The following is a 20725-nucleotide window of genomic DNA, read 5'->3' on the forward strand; positions in this document are numbered from 1 at the left end:
AGAAGCTAATTAGATTAATTAAGATATGTTTAAATGAATCCCAAAGTAAAGTACGGATAGGAAAATTTTTGTACACGAGCTTTCACGTCGAGAATGGCCTGAAACAAGGAGATGTGTTGTCGCCCTTATTATTCAACTTTGTCCTGAAATACGCTATAAGGAAAATCAAAGATAGCAACCAGGGCCTAGAGTTGAATGGGATTCAACAGGTTATGGCGTATGCTGATGATGTAAATTTAATAGGGGATGATAGGAGAACAATAGAAAGAAATGCAGAGGTCTTATTAAACCCTTGTAGGGACATGGGTTGGAAGTAAATGTAGAGAAAACTACATGGAAGAAGGAAAAATAAGTGGAAGTTCGTCGGAATCGTAATACGGCAAATTATGGATGCGTTAAAATATCAAATAATACTTTTGATAAAGTGGATACTTTCAAATACCTGGGATCAATATTAACAGGCGAAAACCATATTCACGAAGAAATTAAATGTCGACTAAAAGCAGAGAATTCGTGTTATTATTCAGTACAATATATCCTGTCGTCGCGAATTCTATCGAGGAATTTGAAGCTTAAAATATATAAAACGATAATCATGCCTGTTGTTCTGTATGGTTGTGAAACATGGTCGCTGCTCGGAAGAAAGAACATAGATTGAAAGTATTTGAGAACAAAATCCTAAGACGAATATTCCAAGAGAAACGCGAATGGGGAATGGCGGAAACTTCATAACGAGGAAGTACATAATTTATACGGTTTACCCAACATTCTTACGGTCATCAAGTATAGGAGGCTCAGGTGGGCAGGTCATGTAGCCAGGATGGAAGAAAATAGGAACGTTTTCAAAATCTTAACTGGAAGACCAACCGGAAAACGACCATTAGGAAGACCTAGGCGCAGATGGGAGGACAATATTAAGATGGATCTCTCAGAGATTGGAATACAAAGTAGAAACTGGATGCAGTTAGCTAAGGATAGAAGTCAGTGGAGAGCTTTTATGAACGCGGCATTGAACCTCCGGGTTCCATAGGCCATAGAGTTAGTTAGTTATATGTATTTCCGTAATCACGAACTCGTCTTTAGAAAAGATGTCCTCGATTGGGTAAATAAAAATCTGGTAACCCTACCACTAGATATTTTTTTTCCGCATGAAATGAAAACAAGTTGTTTAATATATTCAATCTAGGAGCTTACATATCGATTGAAAGAGAAATGTAGAGTCATATCAATATAGTTAACAGCAGACGGAACGTTCAGTCGCCAAGTAACGAGATAAGACAAATAAGAAATAAACTTTACTAGCAAATTTCAGCGTGAGAAATTGTCTACGAATAAAAAGATGTTTGTCATATATTGTAGTATTTCACGATTTTTTTTTTATTTGCAATGATTTGACGATGAATTTCACGTAAATTGGTTTTCCTTATCATGTGAACGCCTAAAGAAATTCTTTCACACAGAAGGAAGCAATGGTCCCAAAATGTTGCCATGTTATACTTCCGAAGGCTTCGAACCAAGGAAAGTCACATGACACACACTGCTAATAGAAAGAAGATAAGATGTTAACATATTTTTATCTTTTTCTCTCTATAAATGTCCACAATACGTGAATAAAATTACAAATAAAACGGAGATTTTATTTTGTCAGAAGTGTGGGAAAGAACTAAAGTTATTGTTTATTACCACACTTCGGTGGGAAATTTAAAAATTGCCTATCGCCCCCAAACTTTGCAAGAATTTAAATTAATGAATTTTGGTACAACTTGTTTTGTTATCTTTCAATGAAAGTATAAGAGTTTGCTTTCCCATGGGACGGTTCTCTATCGGGAATTTACCTTGAAGAGTTTCTTACCAGAACATTATGTGAAATTTGCGCCAGACTGGATCACACGACGTCTTGAAAACACCCTGTTCTCACGTTTAGGGAATATATATGAATTGGAAGAAAAAGTTTAACTCAATCGTGCAGCTAATTTTGACCAATTATAAAGAGCAGGCTCTTGGTTAGAGTTGAAAGAACAGTAGTTCTAATAGTGTATACTCGCTTTGACATGTATAGTTGCGTCCGCGGCAAAGTGTCGACTAGTCGTTGATTTGTTCTCGACAAAAACACGAATTTTCAATGCTGAAGATTTAATTTGGTTACTGGCATAGTCGTAATGGGTCGATCTGAAGTGTGGAAATATTTTAAAAAAAACACATAATGGTGCCCAATGTAAATATTGTGGAAGAGTGATGAGAAGCGGAAGTAGTACAGGAGGTTTGTGGCATCATGTAAATAGCAAACACCCAACAATCCCGACAGCTCGTGGAGAGCAAGAGGAAAGTAATAATACCGATGAACCTGGACCAACTGCAATCCCAGGACCATCATCTACCAATCTACAAGAAAATCAACAAGAAGACAGTTTGAGGTAAGAATTTCATTTTCTAGTAGGCCTTAGTATACTCATGTCCAAAATGATTGTCGTGAAAGAATATAATTTGATAATGATTTTGCAGGGTACTTTTAATACTGATACTATGTGTATAATCGAGAATTGTAGATTTGTGGTAAATTTCATAGGAAAAGAATTATAAAAACGAAAATTAGAATGAGAAAACAAAATGTTATAACGATAACCCTTTTTTGGTTTCGTTTTTAGTACTGATTCTAATATTACATTATCTTATCGAGCCACAATGAATAAACTAAATTGACATAATATACAAATGTCGTTTATTCTTATATTCTTTTTATATAATAATCTTCGCGATCCTTTTAGAAAATAGTATGGATTGAGTATAGCCCGCTCCCCCCAGTGATTTTTAACGAATCATAGTGATTCTAACGATTCATATTAGTTCATAATGAATCGGAATCGCATGTTATAAAGATTTAAGATGTAAATCTTGTGGTAAGGTAGATTTAGTATAATTAGTAGTAGTAGTAGTAGTAGTAGTAGTAGTAGTAGTAGTAGTAGTAGCAGTAGTAGTAGTGGTAGTTAGTACCAATAATAGTAGTAGTAGTGGTAGTTAGTACCAATAATAGTAGTAGTAGTAGTAGGAACGGGTTAGAAGCCCCGCAGGGGTTGGTTGGGTTCTGTTCTCGATATAAGTAGTAGTAGTAGTAATAGTAATAGTAGTAATAGTAATAGTAGTAGCAGTAGTAGTAGTAGTAGTGACTCTTCCAGTTCCGGTGACAAAGAACTGGGGGAGCGGGCTATACACAAGCCAGTAGTATTTATCATGTCTTACCTTGCTTATGTTTTTTTTTATAGTAACCTATAAATACAACGTCATGGTGATTTATTTTTTTAAAAAATAAACAACAAAACATACATTGATTTACAATAAGATAGCTTTCTCTCCTTTTTTTCTTCTTTCTAACCTAGCTGGCCAGTGCATATTTACAGAAAGATCACACATTTTGCTCAAAAATAATACAATTAAGAATAGAATACAATATATCGTTGTAATGTTGCTGAATGGACACGAAAGTTTTATTTTCGCTTTATTGTTCTTATTTACTGCTCTTTTGACATAAAATTCTCCACATACCAGTCTTTGCCGATTATACACACACTAACATTATAAGAAATATCGGGCAAATTCGTTATCAAATTATATTCCTACAACATATTTATAGACATGCGACAATAATTTTGGACATGAGTGTACATAATTACGAACAAAATTAACATCCTATTGAATACAAGACACTCCTTACTTTTGTTAGAATAAATTTTAAGAAATAAAGATGTAAGTGAATATTTGCTTTGTCTCGTTGTAATTCTGAGAATATACAAAGTACGTACTGAGTAAAAAAATAAACAAATAAATATAACCCTTCCTGACCAAAGCAAAGCAAAACACATATATTAATAATAAGTTGTATTAAAGTTATGGTAATTAGTGTTTTATATGTGAATTTTCTTGAGGGGGTAAAAGACCAACTGAGTCCTTAACGAATACTTTTTTCGTGAATCATATATAAATCCTTCAAATTCTGATTTGTAATATTATTATTATTATTATTATTATTATTATTATTATTATTATTATTATTATTATTATTATTATTATTATTATTATTATTTTGACATTCAAACGATATTTTTAGAATTTTTAGTAGGATTATTTACACCGGTTTTAATGAGATTTCATCTCTTTTTTGATCTCACCATTTTTGGATCCTACATGATGTCGAATCTACGGATCGTTATAGCTAAACCTAGAATTTCTAGGATGGTGAGTGGAATATTATTCCCAGACTGGGAAAACAGTAATTAAGTTAGTGCTAGGGAAGAGAAACCAGGAAAGGAGAAATTTACCTGGGTTTCCCATATAACTAAATCATTGCCTTTAATGTGTGAGACAACATATCCAAAATATAATACAAGTTATTAGTGAACATGTTTTGCTCTGCTTCAGTCAGAAAGTTTTATTTTATGCAGTTCATATGTGCTGTAGTTACTTACGTGGTTTATTTAGTACTGTAATTTAACTGTTATTCTTCTATATAATAGTATCTTTATTAACCTGCTTTCTATTCTTCTTTATGAAAATACTGTATTACAATATACTATCAAAATTTAGAATAGAAATTAGCAAATATAGGGGTTCTTATTTTTGAATATGAGGTATACGACCGTATGTGCTCGCGTTTAGTCGAGAAACTTAGTCGAGTAGGGTCAGAATCACTCGCTCTAAGTATCATGGGTTCCAATCACACTTCGGGCATGTTTGTTTTCAACTGTCCTCATTTTACTTGTGTGTGTTGTGTTGTAAAAGTTCCGATATAATCCATGAAAAGCATTCAATTGGTTAAAATTGGAACTTTAATGTGATAAGGGTGGTTTCCTTTGAAAAACAAGAATGGTTGTCGTGCATACCTATGGTATGTTCAATCTCTGGTGCCAAGTTCGATTCCTGGCGAGGCCTAACTTTCGATATTGACTCATCATTGTGAAAGAAAATGGTTAGCTAGTTAAATAAAAAGCTAGAGGATTCTCGTCAAGAAAGCCGGTGTTAAGGACGTTCGTTGTTTTCGAGCTGTCCACGCATGGTCCTGGCTAAGGAAAGTTCGCCGTAGGCTCAAACTTTCACAGGTTGTCGAACCAGAAGTTAAGTTTAGATTTTCTATTTATTTATTTATTTATTTATTTTTTTTTTTTTTTACTACCTTGGCTTGTAAAGTAATGTTCGTAATAGAAATCACTCATGAATAATGCGTTTATTGAGATTTCTTTCTCACAGTTAAAAGAAATAATTGACCTCTAAATATAAAGTACTCTATGAATACGATATGTATTATGTTATATAAAAGTAATAAACCGAAGACTTGAAAGTGCATATTACACACTAGTAGATTTGTTCATTTTCAAATACAAGGTAATTATTCTAAATGAAAAAAACTATGATCCAGTCAGTCCTATATGATGATATTTTTCACTGTTTGAGAACTTGAAAGAAAAACATCACAATTTCAAAGTATTACCGTGGTTATGAGTTACTGAAGTACGAGAAATTCTGATATGACTCTATAATAGTAAAATTATCCATTTTTGTTGTGCCCGACTCCCAGTTATGTGTACTGGTTTCCCCTTTGACGTGTGGTTTTAGTGTAATTCCAAAACCTCAGTTGTATCTGAAAAATTAATAAGAATACGTTTTATCTCTTGGAATGAAGAGAGCTTCGTACCGTCATTGTTGCATAAAGTTATAGTGCATAGCAACAAATTCTATCTAGTTGCAGCACATTAAATTCTAAATTGTCGTGTAGTTTGTAAAAATAGGAATAATAATGAATTATAACATTAAGTATTCTTAGATTTTGAATAACTTCGGTAGACATATCGAGGGCACAGTGGCTCAGTGGTAGAGTGCTTACCTCTGGTGCTTGGGGTCAATGCTCGGGGTTGTCTCACCCGTTTCCTCCCTCTTTCTCATTCTATCAATTCTTCGATCATCATTCATTTGCTTTAATCATCGTCTCCCATAGCCTAAAGAGTATAATCGTGGGACGTTACACTCAAAGATTTCATTTATTTTTTTCATTTTTTTACACATGTCATTCTTTTTCACTACATAATTATACTTACCGTATGCTACTTTCCTGACTGTGTACCCTTTCTACATGTTATGCACGTATTTTGTATTATACAACAGAAAATCGTAAATGCTGTTTGGTAAAATATATAGATGGTTGGTTGGGAACATCTATATCGGTGGTGAAAAACTAGTTAACTAGGGGAGAGGGGGGTACATTTGAACATCTGTTTTCGAAAATTCGTTTTTGCTTCCAAACACTCAGTAAATTTCCTTATAGAACTGTAGCAAAAGCTAAATATAATATACATTATGTTTGCCATAAAACAGAGTACTTTGTTTGATCTTGTCATTCTGTGCAAGGACGCAGGAGGTGTCGTTCAAATGTACCCCCTTGGGGGGTAGATTGAAACAAGCATGGGGTAGATTTGAACATACGTGGGGCAGTTTTGAACAAACCATTATTTTACTACAATAATCGTTATTTTCAGGATGAATTCGTTACGAACAACAAGGCTAACGTAACAAAGCAGCATTAACGGTTTAAGGCACAAGAATTAACCAATCGCGTATGGCAAGGAAATAATAATAATAGTAATAATTGCTGAAATATATATGCAAACCCGTATTTGTATATTGTGCGCCTCTGTGCTCTAAATAATTTGGCTCCCCTTCGGAAACACATCTGAATTGAGTTGAATTCATAGTTTTTGGGGTCACTGAGAAGAATAGTGGCAGTTTTAATCCAATTCAACTTCCAGGTCATACTCAACTCCCGACTGAGGCGGGCGAGAGTTTAAAAGTTATCGAAAACGACAGATATTAGTGTTGAATTCATTGTTTTCGAGGTCGCTGAGTTTAACGATGTCAGTTTTCATGATGTTCAAGTTCATCCTCACCCCTTAGGGTGGGAGTAGGAGAGAATAACTTTTTAAAAAATAATCAGATAAGCTAGCTAATTAATAACTACTGTAATTAGAGCGAATTAAACATGTTCTCGCTCTTGCGCGGGACTCTTGAGTGTGGTAGTGTTAAATATAACTTTATTGTGAAACTTTTTTTAAAAAAGAAATCCAAAATTTTGCCGCCCTCTAAATTGTGACATCCTGTGTTCGAGCACAGAATAGTAGTTACCTAAATACGGGCCTGCATATATGCTGTACGTTATACGTTACACACACACACACACAAAAAAAAAAAAGGATATGTGGTCAACATATCTATAGGCGTAGGTGTGATCTGAAGAAAACTTTAAAAGAATATGATCATCGTAGCATATCTGTGAAAATATGATTATGATTCACTTTTTAATTTTGCTCGTCATACCTGTTAGGCTTAATGGAAAACCTATTACTACTAGCAATCTAAGAGATCTAAGAAATTACATTTTTTTTCACTACTAACCGGGTACTGGACACGAAATTTATTCTACCCTACAATTCTGCAAATCAACATGAAATGTCAAAATTTTTGCAGTACGCTTTGTCTCTCCAGAAGTTGTGGGATTAGAAAGTCTACACACAATATCAGCAGTTGGCACTGAACATTTGTCTTCCTTGTCTGAGAACACAAACATGTTGCTGGTACTTATAAGTTTCAGAAAAGTAGAGGTAGAACAATGTTCAAATGTGCCCCCTAATTTTTGTTCAAAACTGCCCCAACCGGCATGACCAAACAGAATTTGGTAATGCCCAGATAGTACAAACTATTGTGAAATACAATGGGCAACATTAGATAAGTAAATTAATGTGCTTGCTTCTGCAATGAATGGCAGATAATATCAAAACACAGGCTTCTGTCAAAAATCTTACAAAACTTCACAAAAATTCCAACTTTCCACCCCACAAATGTAATAAAGTACTGCTGTTCATCAACAGTTATACTACAATGGCAGATAACAGTTGACCGTCACGCAACGCAGTTTTGCCAAACTAAAAATTTTGAAACCACCAGATATGCTATTATTTCTAGCCTGTTATCTTAAATGTTCAAAGGTACCCCCTGTTCAAATGTACCCCCCTCTCCCCTATATAGCTGAAGGAGTTCAATGGTTCATCGCCACAGAAACAAAGAATTACATTAGATTCCATACAATACGAACTATTAAAACTTAGTGCCCAAGCGTCTGTTTCCACAGCCTTACTCACTAGAAGACTGGCCACGCCACGACTTTATTTATGTGATCAACATAATATCTCTTTTTTTTATTAGTATGAAATTCAGTAATAAATAGATTCTGTAAAGTTCCGTTTTGCGTTATTCCTATATTCACTTGTATTTTCGTCTTTTTAGTACTCAATATTTTCCCAGAAGTTTTTCCTGAAACTCTTTAGTATTTGTTCTATGTTCGTCAATAACAAACTTTTCATATAATACTATAAGTAGATAGGGCTTTCATAAATTTTAAATTATAATCAATGAAATGAAATGAAATCTTTGAGTTTTACGTCCCACGGTTACGCCAGTTAGGCTAAAGGAGACGGTGATGATGAAAAATGAATGAAATGGTGGAATGAAGAAAGTGAGAGAAAACGGGAGAACCCTGAGGAAACCCACACACATGGTGTTTGTCCACCATAAATTTCACTTGGCGTATATAAAACTAAGTTCTAGAGCGACTGTATATTCATATGCGACGTATAGAAATATAACATGCCACACATCAGCAGGTCACAAATACAAAATTTCAAATTAATAGTTTTGGTATTCACATCCAGATCATGGAGTGCTTTACCTTCAGTATTAAGAGAAATTAAATAATTTAATATATTCAAAAAAGAGCTGAAAGCGTATTAAGTACATATACGTACAGGAGTTAAGCTCAAGCACATTTGATACCTTATGCATTGCGTAGTTTAAACTACCGCATCACAGAATTAGATATCTCATTGTCTGTATTTTATGTGTGCGTTCTTTTGTTTTATACGTTGAACCTATAAGATTATTTTCAATTCAGTTCAATTCAATAAAATGAGTACCATCTGCAGCAGATAGAATAGGCAATTCCTTAAAGAAAAAAGTGGTAGGAAGCAGTGTTGGGTAAGTTACTTGTAAAAATGTAACGCGTTACAAGTTACTTTACTTTCTCTTAAAATGTAACCTGTTAGTAACGCGTTACTTGCCCCAAAAAAATAACTGTCACTTTACCTCGAAAGTAACGCGTTACTTTTAGGTCCGAAATTTTAAAAATGTGAAAAAAATTATGACTTCAATTTTCCGTGCTAATATTACTACCGCTATTATTATTATTATTATTATAATTATTATTATTATTATTATTATTATTATTATTATTATTATTATTATTATTATTATTATTATTATTATTATTATTATTATTATTATTATTATTATTGCACGTCCTGAATCGCTTTATGTAAATGCAAGGACAAATTTTTACTTGATATATGAACATTTTCATATAATATTTGATAAAATGCCATACTGCGTTACTCGTAGGGATGGACACGAGCAAGTTTACTTTGAAACTCGATTCGACAAGAAACAAACATCTTTGAGCTCGACCCGAGAACTCGTCTCGAAAAATTTCCCCCAACTCGACTCGAATTAGGGTCGAGTTTCGAGTCGAGTCAAGCCAAATCCGGTGTGTAGTTTCGAGTACTCTCTTCAAGTATATTACATTGACAATATAAGTATTATCAGTGACACTACTACTACTACTACTACAACAACTTATTATTATTATTATTATTATTATTATTATTATTATTATTATTATTATTATTATTATTATTATTATTATTATTATTATTATTATTATTATTATTATAACAACACTACATATAAAAATAAAAGATAGGCGTTTTGTATTTGAATACTAAAAAACTAGTTGATTGCCAACATCGGTAGTGTGAAGTCTAAGAGTCAAGGACATTGATCACGAGCTTCTAAATTCGGGTTGAGGGTCTAGGTTGAGTATTCGGGCTCGAGCCAAACACTGTTAAAAGTTATAGGGCACTGGCCAAATATCTTCAAAACTGCTTGTCCCGGGTTTAGAATTGTCAACGACTGGAGCAGCTCGGCTCACAGCTCATTCACTATCGACCCGAACCGAGAAGTGAGCCGAGCCAACAGCTCACCCAACCGACTCAGCTAGAGCCCTCGGCTCAGTTGAGCCGAACAGAGAAGATGGCTCATCCCTACCAAGCTAGCTCGAGCCGATGGTTCACCCCAAGTTAGCCGGCTCGAGCCATCTTCTCAGTTGAGCCGAGCCGAGCTGAGCTTGTTATAAAAAAATCTCTTGTGGTCTCGCTATCGAGACGAGACGAGATGCGAGCAGTGTCCCCTCTCGTTAGCAACACTAAAAGTATTCCATATTACTGTTTAGCTTTCATTTCTCATGGCTTTCGTTTTCCAGTGTAATCAGGCCATGATTTCAAGATGAGTTAAAACGAACGAGCCATTTATCAAACTCGACTGGACTCGAAACTCGACGCGAAAAGTTGAATTGGCTCGGAACTCGACACGAGGATATTACCTTTGACTTGACTCGAAACTCGACTTGAATTCGGGTCGAGTCGAGTTTTAGCTTGACTCGTGCTCATCCCTCCGCGTTAGAAAAAATGGTTGCTTATTATTATTCTGCTAAACTAATTATATAATAATAACAATGTTGTTATGTAAAATTAAAAATACAGAATATAGAGAAACATTACACTGCAACTAATAAAATGAGAACACATGAACTGGGAGTGAATCAAAATTTGCGAGTAACTCTAAAATCGATACATGCTTTTTAAAGCTAGTTTCAAACTCTATAATCAACGGGACTCAGGATAAGCAAACTGAACTGAAAGAACTCCAATTTACATACCATCAGCAAACTATTTTCTAGTAATAACGTAGGCCTGCTCATTAGAACACAGTTTATTCATATTAACCCCTTACTGTAAATCGTTAATTATGGCACCCTAGTTGCTGATAAATACTGTCCGCCGGGGCACTTCAGACACTTTACTTTTAAATTCTGTCCACCATCATCCTCAGCTTTTAAGTAAAAAGTACTCTTTCAAATGTTCGAACGGTAAAATATTTTCGTTCTCCATCTTTATAAAAACAACACCAATCAAAATAAAATAAACTACCGGTATCATTGCACTCCTTGTTCACTCACTGGGTGTATTGATTTGGAGCTGTCAAAATCTACGACAAAATCTTCCAGGTGCTTGCCATCAATTCACGTGATTTCCCTAAAGCTGTCCTCATCTTCAAAACACAGCAAGTGGCACTATGAACTTATCTCTTTCTTTGTGTGTCTGTGACTGTAGATCACTGACATACGTAGTTCATGCTCGATAGTTTTATTCTGATAAATTCACTTACAGGAAAGAAATATTTGTTTCCGAAAAAACATACGGTACATATTTTGTAGATACTCATCCGAAATGTAACGCGAAAAAAGTAACGCAAACTAGGTACGTTACTAAAAAATTTGTAACGCGTTAGCGTTACAGTTACTTTGGAAAAAATGTAACGCGTTACTAGGAAACGTTACTTAAAAAGTAACGCGTTACTTGCGTTACGTTACTTCCCAAGACTGGTAAGAAGTTCTATCTCATAAATTGCATATTTGCTTTCTGTTGGTGTTTGTGTATGAGATGCAGAAGATTTCTCACAGTGTCGTCAACACATTTCTTGAAAAGAGTACCGTGAGATTGGTTGATCACATTCTTTACAACCTAATTGAAAACGTTGGTATGGAAATGGATAGTACTGTGTAGCTAAAATAATGCCTTCAAGTGTATTATTATTATTATTATTATTATTATTATTATTATTATTATTATTATTATTATTATTATTATTATTATTATTATTATTATTATTATTATTATTTTGCTTAAATGCTTCTCCTAGCTGATAGTGGAGTACCCTTTTTAGCAAGTGAATACCTTATCTCCGTTATTATCTTGTATAGAATATCCTATTAAGAAAATTAGAAGTAACAACAAAAGACTATCATTAAATGCTCACAATAGTTACTTAAATATACGGACGATATAGACTTAGTAGGGGATACAAAATAAATACTACAGTGTTAGCAAATAGGAATGAAATTAACAAAAAAGTAAATAGTAAATTAATAGCAGGTAGAGGCGTAGCGTGATCGAAGGTTTTTTTTTTGGAGGGATGGGATAACCATATACGTATATACGAATGAAAAATTTTTAGGTATTAGAAATAATCTTGAAATCACTATACACACAACATTGCGATAATATTTAGATTAAGAGATATGTGCTTCTGCCAAGACATAAAATTTGCATTTATTTAGGGAACATACTTTTTTGCATTAATAGCTTCTACCTATTTACTCAGTCCTGGGTAGTCCTACTTATTATAATTTAATACGTTTGAAATACGTTCAGCATATTACTGTAAGACCATTCATTTTAATTACGAAAAGTAACTGTGATGTTATTTGATTTTTTTAAAAAAATCATTCTTTTGAGATAGTATATAGCAATCTTTTATTTGTTGTGGTTTCCTCCTTCCAGGCTGTTTCGGCTCTCTAAGGGCATTCAATCTCAATTAAACAACAATCAAATATTTAAATTTACCATCAAATATATGGGTTGTCATATTTTCAAATGAAAACTACTAGACTTATCAGGGTAGATAAATATTTATTCAGATAATAAAGTAAATCGTAGTAATTCGACGAAATTCTTTAAGGCCAAAAAAAAAAAAAAAAAAGATTCGGAACTCTTTCACTTCAGAGCCCTGTCCCTTAAGTTAGATGATCATCACTCAGACTACAGACTCCTATAACTTTACTTAGTTAGACTCCACCGATCCGTCATTCCCTCACAGTTTCATCTGAGGCCTACCTCTATCAGGAAAGCCTGACTACAACTTTCCGTCTTTAAACGTAAGAGATCTGTTTGTCAATGGACATCACTTAGCTCAACGACAGATTCTCTTTCTCTAAAGAGAAAACCATCACTTAGGTTTCTCTGGCGGTAAAAAAAAAATCTAAAGAAAAAACTTTAAAATGTTTTCTGCTTCCGAGGTTAAAAAAAATTATAACCTACTTCTCCTAACTAGAAGATAATGGGAATCACTTATCCCAATAAGCTATCATTTAAGCTTATAACCTGGCTAGCTAAATGTCATCAAAACTTGGTCATCACTCAGACTGAAGGAAGTCACTTATTCCTTGCTCTGACCATCACTTAGGCCAGTCCCTACTTATTTCATTAAAATATCAGAAAATTCTAATGCCATCACTCAGGCTCCAAAGAAATAATTTATTCTCTGTCATCGGCCATCATTCAGACTGTTCCCTACAAGATAGGAAAGTTAAAAAAAAAAAAAAAAAAAAAAAAAAAAAAACCGAGGCAGGACCTTAATAACGCAGGTCGGCTCTAACAGCCATAGTCATCCAGCAGTATATCCCTATGCGGCAAGAGACTTCCTTTTATATGGTCGATGACTCTTCCCCTTTTTAGTTTACCTAATTTTATTTTCGCTTAAAAATCTGCAAAAAAAATCTTTTGAAAAACGAGCAACCGTCACAAGCCTCTGGAAAATTCCATCGATCACTATAAGAAAACCTATATAGAAAAAACTTGAATATTGAGTTCGTTAAATAAAGCTGAAAAGAAATCCAAGCTAGAGTACACAGCTTAAGCAGATATACACATATAAATAAGCAATAACAAAGATGAAATTATAAATATATATAACACATAATACGTGTATATGTAATTAAATATATGTCTGGCCAGACTTACCTTTATCAATAACAACATTATATACACTTGTACACTAATTCTTTATTCACAAAAAATTAAACACAGTAAGGGCAAATCCTCGTCCTTACATATTTTAGGTGTTTTATAAATATTTATTTATTTTAATTCTGAAATGCTGATCAAGATTTTTAAAGCAAAGGTCAAATGTGAAATATACTTACTACAAAAGTCTTGCTACAAAAGTTTTATTGGGTTTCCAGTATTTAAAAAATGTTATTTCAATAAAGGGAAGAATTACAGATAACATTTTAGATGCTTTAGAGTTAAAGAAAGAAATATTAATCATTTTATTACGCTGCGTCTATGATTCTGTGCCTTGAATTTTGTCCGTTTTGGCAGAATTTTCCTTGGGCTTTGTCCTCTTGGATTCTCTTCTGCATTCCTAAATCTGTTTAGTGTTTCTAACAGATTATGTATGAAAAATAACTCTATCTTTAAGTTTCATCATATATTTTGGCTGTTATTCTACTTGTTCTTCTCGGAAAAATGATTAGGATACAATTCTGTTATTAGCTGTGTTATTTGCACTTACTTTATTAATGATGAATGTGATTTAAAAAAAAAAAATACCTGCAGGGAAATTGAAAACTGATTGTTATTAGAAAGCCTTTTGATATTATAACTGAAACGAACACAAAACAAACTTACTTCAGTCTAACATCAAGTCATTCTACAACAAAAATTCATTCAGATTTAAAGAAATTTATTTTCTGCGTGATAAGTACTATACACATCCTATACATACATACACTAACTACATACTATAGCTTACATCCTCAAGATATGTTTGGTCATATGTTAAACAAACAATGCAAGAGGATACATAAGACGGCCCTTAAGAAAGAGTCTTAGTCTTCTACATCATAACTCCTTTTCCGGCATCACCTTGTCAGCTGATTTGTATTCTGTATATAGCAGCAATACAAAATATCAATATCACATGTTGAAATACTTCTATGTTTTTGTAAAGTTGCAATCAAATCAAAAGGTCTAATAATCGAGGAAGAAAGGGATTTATAAGATTTTGTTTCAGTTCGGCACTTTTGAAGGTGAATGGTTGCTGGGTTCACTCTTTTTCTTTTTCCAGATAGATGTGGAACTATTATGACAATGTTGAGGGAAGAACAACTAATATTGTCATGGGGTGACACTCTAAATTAAACAGAAAACTGACAAAAGAAATCCAAATATTTTTACATTTGTGCAACTTTTACAAGAACAAAGAGAAAATAAAGCTACTATGTTAATGTTGGAAGTAGGAAACAAGGAATTAAAGCTTAAATATAGGCGAGTTGAACAGAAAATCACAACACTGAGAAGAAGTCTGGAATTATGTGTAAGATTTGGTGGCTTACGTATATGCAGTTGCATACTGTTCACATTTAGAACAGTGATGATTCTAAATTGTATTGGCTATATTGGTGATATGTGATATTTAGTATTCCTAGTATATGCATTGACAATATAAGTAGCTGGCGTATGACATATTGCATGTAATATAGAATCAGGTATAGAAGACAAATCACCTCATCAGGTTATGCCGAAAAAGGAGTTGTCATGTAGAAGGCCAAGGCTTCTTTTCTTAAAGGGCCGTCTTATGCATCCTCTTGCATTGTTTGTTTAACATGTGGTGAAACATGTTTTGAAAATGTGTACTGTGACACCTTTTAAGTACTGCAGGCCTTAGCATGCTGGAGATAAACTACTGGAAATCCGAATAAATTTTGTTTTAAAATGACTTGATATTAAACCGAGGTAAGTCTGGTTCGTGTTCCTTTCAGTTGCAATGTCAAACGGCTTTCTTGCAACTGAGTTAATCAACTCAAAAAAGATGTGATGTAGAAGACAAACGCTCTTTTTTAAGGATCGTCTTATGCATTCTCTTGCATGGTTTGTTTAGTATATGGCCAAACATGTCTTGAGGGTGTGAATTGTGACACCTTTTTACGTACTGCGAGACTTTTAAAGTGCTGAAGATGAACTGCTGGAAAACTGAATAAAATTTTGTTGTGGAATGGCTTGATATTAGACCGAAGTTTGTTTTACGTTCGTTTCAGTTACAATGTCAAACGACTTTCTTGCAACTGACAAAGGAAGTTCGGGAAAAAGCACTTGCCTGCAGAGAAATTAATCATACCACATGAAAGACCAATTCATGCTGATTACAACAAGGTAATCAAATGCATGTACGGTTGAGAACTTTTCAAGAGATTCAATGTTAAACGCAGGATTGCACCTCCTAGCAACATACCGTAATTATACAGTTTTGATGGTTTAAACTTACTACTGCTTGATCACTGTGGTCCATTCACAGACAAATTGTCCATTGTAAGTAGAATGACGGATGGCAAAGACGTAATGATTGAGAATGTACCAAAGAACTGCACATGATTTGTACAACCATTTGATGTGTTTGGATTCCGATCAATTAAAGATTATGGCAGGAGATTTGTACATAGTATGAAACTTCTTCATCCAGACGTTATGATGTACCAACGAAACAATCAAACGAAGTTCGTATCCATGGTAATGAATTAGTTCCGATCACCGCGATACATTGGATTGTTTCAGTTTGCGTTCCACAAGGCATGTTACCGAACAATCACTTGTCGTATCACCTATCGAATTTGTTTTTTGCTTTGATTGTGCGAACTGCTCCCTTGACGGATGCAACGCAATTGCACATATAAAGTGTTCATGATGCAAGGCAGTATTTTGCCCGTGTCATTTCTTTACAGAACAGAAGAGCAGCAGTGATCAATTTTCAACTCTAACCTATGATTATTATGAACATATAATGACTAATTTTAAGTAACAAACACGTTAGTTATTGCAAAACAGTTTCTTCTGTTACCTCCGATAGATTTCAATTCGTATGTTAATATTCGTTGCTAATAATGTTGTACTTAACGCGTTTAAATGCGCATAGACTCATTTTTTATATGAATTTCCAAGTCCAGTCTCTCGAACAGTTCTCAACCGTACAGGAATTTTATTAACTTGTAGTAGTCAGAATGGATTGGTCCTTCAAGTAGTATGCTTAGTTTCTCTGCAGCCGAGTGCTTTCTCCAGAACTTTCCTTGTGAGTCAATCAATTTTCCATTACCCTGCTGGTATATATATATGTTAAAAAATCACATGTATCTTTAGATGTGAATATTAAAAGTAGATGTGAATAACACTGCTAATAACAGAACTATATCCTAGTCATTTTTCCGAGAGGAACAAGTAGAATAACATCTAAAATTTACGATGAAACTTGAAGAAATAGTTATACTTCATACAGAATCTGTTGGAATTACTGAAGAAAAATCCTTCCCTGCACAAAATTCTCCGTCTCAAAAGATTAGGCAGAACGGGAATTGCTATTCCGTATAAAGATAAGATTTTTAAAAATATTTTCAATAATGTGCTGGAGGGCGTTTAGGCAGAACGGGAGATATCATTTTTCCCTTACCTCAGAATGAAAAGCAAAGTCCTGTATGTAGGTTTTGTGACAAATTAAAGCACTAGTACCAAGTTTTATTTTGCTTAAAATGCCTATTTCAACGTTAGTTTCTATTTTAGCTTATTTTGCGACTTACATTGTGGATTGTGGATAGACCGGGAGTTGAACCCTGGGACTTTGTCTTTCCATGTCAGTTCTCAGTTTGTAAAGCACTTACACGGAAAGCCAAGACTAGGATACTCGGTTGTCGTAATTTTTCAAGACTTCATTTCTTTTTTCTTTGTGTCACAGATATTGCTACTTCAAATATTTGATAGTTCGGCAAATGAATGGTGTATCCATATCGGTAAGATAGGTTTATAAGGCAACGCTGGATAGCATGCAGAAAAATCGGGAGAAAGCCGTGAACAGTAACAGGGAAAGCCATAAATTCAGGTTCAATTTGCGGTCAGTTCAAATTTTTTCCTAGCTTTTACACTATTAAGTTTTTAAATAAAGAAATATTATTAAAAAACCCTAAAATAAAAATTCTAGTGCAAAAATAATTAAACGTTCAACGCTTTTTAATCCTTTAACTATTCAAATTGCAAGAGGAAGACTTAGATCTAATACAAAATAATATAATGCACAAATCAAAATTGTGGTTAGGGGTTGTTTTGACCGCGGCATCTGTTCAAGTGCAATACATTTACTATGAGGATAATGGAATTAGATCTCAGAGTGTCTAAGGAAGCTGTTTTACAGTATTGAAAACAGTTCTATATATATTTCTTATACTGCTTTGTTAAGGCTTTTAGTTCTCTAATTAGATGACTTACTTAGATGAAATCGAAATTTTCATGTTTCCAACGCTGTATCTTTTTTATTTTCATTATCAAAGTTTTGTAGTGTTTCTCATATTTGTTTTATTTATTTATTCAACAATCACCAGATACAGCTCAGAGGTCATTTTATACTGGATATCTAATAACAATGGAAATGATTTGGGAAGGTATCGGCCAGGGCCTGTTTAGTAGGTACCATCCCGGCATTTACCTGGTAGGACTGAGGAAAACCCTGGAAAACTCAAGTCAGGATGATCGAGAGCTGGAACCGAACCCACGACCTCGCGAATGCGAAGCCAATGTCTACCACTTGAACTAGTATTTGTTTAAAGAATACGTGTATAAATCAATTGTATCAGTTTTATAATATGTTGCTTTTTTTAAAAAAAAAAATGTTCTTAACATTAGTATATAATTTAATTCGTTTTAGTGATAACAGTAATACATTACTGTTATTATTATTACTTTTAGGAAGTTTCTGGCGTCCCCAAGTCCTGCTTCAGGCCCTCGGGAAGAATCTGATGTATGTGAGACAAGCATTGAAACAACAGCACCATCTGGATCTGAGAACAAACATAAACGTCGTCAGCTTCCTAAATCCGAGAAGCAAACCAAAATTCAAAGTTACTTGAATCGACCCTGTTCAACCCAGAGAAGCCAACAATTGGATTCCTTAATTACTAAAATGATCGTTATGGACTTGCTACCTTTATCTCACGTAGAGGGTCAAGGTTTCAAAGAGCTTATGCTTTACGTAGAACCAAAATATAAAATACCGTCCAGGCAAACAATCATTCGTCGACTTGAAGAACTTTATGATTTTGTTCGTGAACAAGTTTTTCAAAAACTTTCAGAATCAGATTTCGTATCTTTAACTACAGATTCGTGGACATCAAGAACAACAGAATCTTACATAACAGTGACGTCCCACATACTGACAAAGGACTTGCAATTAAAAACATATGTGTTAGAATCTATTGTGATAGAAGAAAGACATACATCCCAAAATCTTACTAATCACATTGAGAGTCTTTTAGATAAGTGGGCTATATCCGATAAGGTTATTGGCATTGTGCACGACAATGCCCCTAACATAGTAAACGCTTGTGAACAACTTCCATATAAAAGTGTTAATTGTTTTGCTCATACTCTACAACTTGCAGTAAACAAAGGTCTTTCGTTACCCTCTGTGACATTATTATTAAATGAAGCAACTGATATTGTGAAGCATTTCAAGCACAGCACTGTTGCATCCCGTGAGCTAAGAAAACGACAAACAACATTAAATTTACCTTTACATAAACTTATTCAGCACGTAAAATCAAGGTGGAACAGTGCATATGATATGCTAGAAAGGTTGCTTGAACAGAAACGGGCTGTTGTTGATATTCTAGCAGACAGGTCTGTTACGAAAGTTCAGGACTCGAAAAAATTAGCATTAACTGAGGAAAGTTGGATAGGTATCGAAGAGCTGGTAACGTGCCTCAAGTCTCTGAAAATAGCTACAGAAGTGTTGTCAGGACAAGAATATGTGTCCATATCGAGCGTCTTTCCCATTGTGTATGGACTGCTAAGTGTTCACTTAGTTCCAGATGGCGCAGATAGTGATGCAATCAAGTGTATAAAACAAACAATCGCCCAAGATCTTCGTCAACGTGTAGGTTTCGATAGAATGACTTTGGAGAACTCTACATTCATTATAGCATCATTATTAGATCCTCGTTATAAAACATTGCCATTTATAACAGACGAGAAGAGTCGTGAGGACATACACAATATGGTGAGGAACATGTTGCAGGAGACAGAGCGTATAGAAGAATGTGCAGGAGATGAATTCGTTGAAACAGGACTTCATTTCTTATTAGGATCTGCATACAAAGAAAGAACAACAGCAGCAGTTGATGAACTGACATGGTATTTAGCTGATCCTGCTCTGCGAATTTCAGAAAATCCACTCAAATGGTGGTCTGCAAATTGCCATAGGTTGCCACGCCTTTATCACATTGCTAGAAAATACTTGCTTATTCCAGCAACTTCGGTACCTTCAGAAAGAGTATTTTCAACAGCAGGACAGGTAATTAGTGCTTCAAGAAATAGGCTGACACCAGATCACTCAAACATAATAATTTTTTTGAATAAGAACATGGAAAAGTAGCATATAAAAATGTAGCATCTCTCTATATCTCTCTGAAGATCCAAGGTTCAGTATACTTTTATGATGCGAAGTAGCGTTTGATACGTCAATATATATATATATATATATATATATATATATATATATATATATATATATATATATATATATATATATATAAGGATGGTTCAAAACAACACCGAATATGTTTGGGAGGAATTCCTGACACCAAGATAAGACAAAAAGTATAGACCAACCTGGGTGCAGAAATGCTTTCTTCCGAAATGCATGAAAAAATGAACTTTAAAGATCCATAGCTTCAATACTATGGGACCTATCGTAGTCGAGGCAAGACTTCACTGAGGAACTAATATATGTGCTATTCAAAAATACATATTTCAGAATCTTGTGGTACTCACGCAACATTTTTTATAAAGGGAGTTTGACTACGGGCATATAATTTGAAGTGCTCACCAACTACCTCCCAAAAATTGCTGCGTGAGTACCGCAG

At 34.2% G+C, this 20725-nt stretch overlaps 1 protein-coding gene across 1 annotated transcript; it reads left to right on the top strand.

Annotated features, from left to right (window-relative positions):
- The first annotated feature begins 363 nt into the window (after positions 1 to 363).
- On the top strand, positions 364 to 20313 carry LOC145667063 (E3 SUMO-protein ligase ZBED1-like). The gene is made up of 2 exons (XM_081734761.1): positions 364 to 2414; positions 18552 to 20313. The coding sequence occupies exons 1-2, from the start codon at positions 2236 to 2238 to the stop codon at positions 20233 to 20235; spliced, it is 1863 nt and encodes a 620-aa protein (XP_081590887.1). The 5' UTR covers positions 364 to 2235; the 3' UTR covers positions 20236 to 20313.
- The last annotated feature ends 412 nt before the right edge of the window (positions 20314 to 20725 follow it).

This window comes from Thermobia domestica, chromosome 12, assembly GCF_964235325.1.
Source record: "Thermobia domestica chromosome 12, izTheDome1.hap1.1, whole genome shotgun sequence".
NCBI classification, from domain to species: domain Eukaryota; kingdom Metazoa; phylum Arthropoda; class Insecta; order Zygentoma; family Lepismatidae; genus Thermobia; species Thermobia domestica.